This window comes from Anticarsia gemmatalis, chromosome 19 (assembly GCF_050436995.1).
Source record: "Anticarsia gemmatalis isolate Benzon Research Colony breed Stoneville strain chromosome 19, ilAntGemm2 primary, whole genome shotgun sequence".
In the NCBI taxonomy this organism is placed as follows: Eukaryota; Metazoa; Arthropoda; class Insecta; order Lepidoptera; family Erebidae; genus Anticarsia; species Anticarsia gemmatalis.
In genome coordinates, this window is record NC_134763.1 from 6423894 (window position 1) to 6428040 (window position 4147).

Consider the following 4147-nt stretch of genomic DNA (forward strand, 5'->3'; position numbering starts at 1 on the left):
TGTACATACATTATTATTGTATAACAGTTTATTTGGCATTATCTTAAATCTATGTCTTGGGCAGCTTATACATGCCACCTTGCAACACAAGCTGATGAGTTCTCACTTTAGTATCCAAAAACTGTCTAAGTTCTTGCAAACTGCACTCAGTACCTGGTGCTTGTGATGCAAACATCTTCAACATCTGGTGAATACGATCCAATGGCAGAGAATCCAAGTTAGTAAGCATACCAACTATGTAAGACCAGAACACTTGAAGTTCCCCTTCCCTCTGGTCGTGAGCTGAAGCCATCACACTCTCAGTCTCATCATCCTCACAAATCATCTCCTGAACTTGATTAGTTGCAACATTAGCTTTGTTTGCATCTGAACCATCCACTAGTACATAATAGTCTGTATTCTTCTCAGCTATGAGCCCCATTGATTGCCAGTATGTAATCTTTCTTCTCAGAATAGTGACAGGCACTTTCATTACCTTATGCAATTCATCTATTGACCACTCAGGCTTATCTTGAAAGTGCATAATTAATGTTGCATTGAATGGTGATACAGTTAAATCTAATTTCTTATCACCAATCTCAATTTCAATATTCACATTTCCTAGGTGAGGTTTCCAGCTTAGAGTTCTATTACCTTTCAATGCCTCAAATGATTTTGTGTAAGCTTCGAAATGTTGTTTTATTTCTTCTGGTAATTCTAAACTCTCATCCTTAAATGGTGGCCAAAACTGAGCAGATAGAATCATAGCATTTGATGTGAATTTCTTATTCAATGTTTCAATTTCCTTGTCCTGATGAATGAGTGCATTAATTCTCTTAGAATCTGATATATCCTTAAGCATTACCTCACAGTAGTGAAGCTGGGACTCTCCAAACCTTAATTTCAATAATTCAAGGTATCTGATTTCCTTTTCTGTGTTTATTGCACCTTGAGCCAGCAACCTGTCAGCTAGCAGTGTTCTGTACTCATTCACAAACAGTTCCTTGCTGCCATACACATTAACTAACATAGATATGATATCATTAGCTCTTCTTTCACTTGATTCCAAGGTAGGATCAGCATCAACAGGATCAGGGTTCCATTCATCCCATGCTTCATCTCTGTCACTATCAGCATCAATTTCTGCTGCATATTTGACCAGTTCTTCAGCCAGTTCACTCCCAGCTCCATCTTCAGTCAAACTACTAACAACACTGCGCACTGTATCATCTCTGTTCCTCAAGTAATTCCTAACAGGTTTTGTTACAGTTTCAAGTATAACACCTGATGGATCCAAATGTCTCAATGCTCTGATAGTTGTTACATATGCTGTTAATATATCAGGAGTGTTCACTCCGGGGTGAAGCAATCTTGTTTCTAAAGCAGTTTGCAAGCTTTTACAAAGTGTTGTTCTCAGATCTGTCTTTTCTAAACATAGTTTTATGTCATCAACAGCAGGCTGTGAGTCGGGGTATTCTATGATTATGTTAAATAACTGATCTATTCTTAATTTGGTGTAGCTATAGTACAGAAAGTAGCTCAGCTTTTGCTTAAACTTTAAGATAGCATTTTGAATATTTTTGTCATCAGGAGATGGCTTTGATGATCCTCCACAGTAAATTCTAGTCAGCCATGACATCACTGTAGTGTCTAGCCAGTTTTCTAAAAAGCTAATGTGAGACACATAAAAACTGCCCTTGCAAAGCTTTTGAATGTGAGATTCTATTCTCATTTGAATAAAATTAGTTAAAACCTGTCCAGTAAGCCTCTCCAGTAGTTGTAACTCCATCAGTTTTCTGTTAGTCTCATGAAATACTTTAACAATGTACCTGCAGTTGCAATCAGTGCATTCATTTGAACATCCTGCACAGATGACATCTTCACCCATGTCAGAGTTCTCATATTCATTGTCAAACACGTTGAAGGATACTTTGTAGAAATGATTGATAATTATTTGGAAATCCAGAGGTAACTGAGACAATAGTGTGGCTCTAACAAGTTGTTTAAACCCAGAGACAACATCTTTTTCACCATATATTGGTTTACTATCACTGCAGCTATTGTTTAATATAGATAATCTTTGCAACATTCCGGAAAAATTCGTTACAGCTTCAAACAACTCATTTACTGCAGATTTGAATAGTTGAAATCCTTTGACTTCTTCTTCCACTTTCATAAATTTGGCCCAAAACATAGGGGCTACATGTTGACGAAGATATTTCTCGATGTGGATAAAAACAAGATCTCGTATTTTGATCTGAATTCCCAAGCCGATAATGATTTGCTGAACTTCTTCATACTCGGCGACATCACAGTCGCTGAAAATTGTATCGTTGAGAATTGGAAACGCGTAGTTTATCTTATTCCAATAAATTTTTAACTCTTCTTTTTTATAAGACATTCTTATTTGAAGAGGAACGAAATATTTTTAATGGTTTATTGCTAAAATTGTTAAATTAATGTCTTTTCCAAAGTTGACCAAAACAACTTCTTATTTGACGTTTGAACGGTCAGTGGTGACAGTGATAATCTGACGTTTTTAATACAGTTCGAAAATCTTAACGGCTTTTTTCATGTTAGAAATAATTTTACTTTATTACGGTTTCCATGTTCATTGGATATTCACTTTTGGTATTTTTAAATAAGAAAACTAAAACCATCAGAAACCTAAAAGACCAATCGTACCTTTAGCTGCGGAACTTCATTCTCTATCGCTACGCTAGTGGACTGCACTAAGTAAATACCTAAACTCCTTCTTGCTCATTTATCAGTTATAAGTAGTTATAACGACAATAACACTAAAGACACAGTATTTATCAATCATTGCTTACATACATCTTTACGTATTTGTGCCGTTTGGGGTTGAAACCTTGGGACCGTGGGGCCCGAGTGCTCGTAGTCTCTACCGAGAGATTGCGAAGCGTCTCGTCGATGCTACGCGTGACCAGAATGCTGGCCTTTACTTTGGTCAAAGAATTAGCATTGCCATCCAACGTGGCAATGCTGCCAGCATTCTGGGTACGTTACCAGTCGACGATGGTGAGGAGAAATTCTACGACGCGTGACGCACTCCTTTTGTATCCATATTTTATATTGTAAATATATTGTATAATTGTAAATATTTTGTTTTTTTAAATTATTTCTAGTTTAGTTTAGTTTTTAAAAGTTACTTATAGTTAAGTTTTATTGTAATAAATTTCTGTACATAAATACTACTTGAGTAAATACATTTTAGTTGTTTTGAAGTTAGATATGGCATGTAAAGTTAGTTTCCTGTATTAAGTAGGTACCTACAAAAATGAGATTGATGTAAAGCAAATTGAAAATAAAACTCCAAATTATTTAATGTCTTATAATTAAAGTAAAATTAAAACTAACATTAAGTCATATCTTATAATACGGGTTCTGGTTGTTGTGTAAGAAGTAGACCGAATCTCTTCTTGATTATGATTCTTTGCCTTGAAAACTTGTCCTCAGGGGAGAAGCGAGCTGAAACAAAACATCACAATGTCAATTATTGGGCGAAAATTTATGGGCATAAATTAGGCATATCATTTTCCATGATAGAAAACTTTAGTTATTGCCCTATAACTTCGTCAAGATAGTACAACATGCCCAACATGAACGAGTCAAGTTTTGAGAAATACAGTTCTATTACCTGGATGTGCCGATAATGTAGGCTTTCCATAAGGATCAATTGTCTGAAAATAATCAAAATTGTACATTAATAAAGCAAAGTTACTTACAAATATTGTATTTAAAGTAGAACACATTGTATCGAATTGTAAACAAACACGTGAGTTTAAGGTTATGAAACGCAAGTATATGATAGTTTATGAACTTACAGAGAGTGTGTATTGTCTATCTCCTTTTTCGTTTATGTAATATCTGAGGTACATTTTGAAGTAGTTTAGTTGTGCTTAAATTTCAAATAAGCAGGGATATTATGCCCAAAAAATAATGCGCAGAAATCTGTCCGCCGTTCCAAAATGTCAATTTGTCAACAATGAATGAAAATTGACTTAAAATGTTACCATTCGAAAATTAGTGCTGCCACTCTCACAGACAAAAAGTAAGTGTTGTTCTTTCCGAATCGCCTAAAGATTTACTCAAATACGGGCTTAGATACTTAGTTCACCCCTAGTCTTGTATTGGAACAGAAATGTCA

General features: G+C 35.3%; 2 protein-coding genes across 2 annotated transcripts; both read right to left on the reverse strand.

Annotated features, from left to right (window-relative positions):
* Nucleotides 1-23: 23 nt before the first annotated feature.
* mr (anaphase promoting complex subunit morula) lies at nt 24-2483 on the reverse strand. Its single transcript, XM_076126824.1, has one exon. The coding sequence runs from the start codon at nt 2378-2380 to the stop codon at nt 50-52; it is 2331 nt and encodes a 776-aa protein (XP_075982939.1). The 5' UTR covers nt 2381-2483; the 3' UTR covers nt 24-49.
* An 834-nt stretch (nt 2484-3317) lies between these two features.
* On the reverse strand, nt 3318-4001 carry Nop10 (Nop10 ribonucleoprotein). Its single transcript, XM_076127019.1, has 3 exons — nt 3825-4001; nt 3638-3680; nt 3318-3468 (listed from the first exon to the last, which is right to left on the reverse strand). Exons 1-3 carry the CDS (start codon nt 3876-3878, stop codon nt 3371-3373), a joined length of 195 nt encoding a protein of 64 aa, XP_075983134.1. The 5' UTR covers nt 3879-4001; the 3' UTR covers nt 3318-3370.
* Nucleotides 4002-4147: the final 146 nt, after the last annotated feature.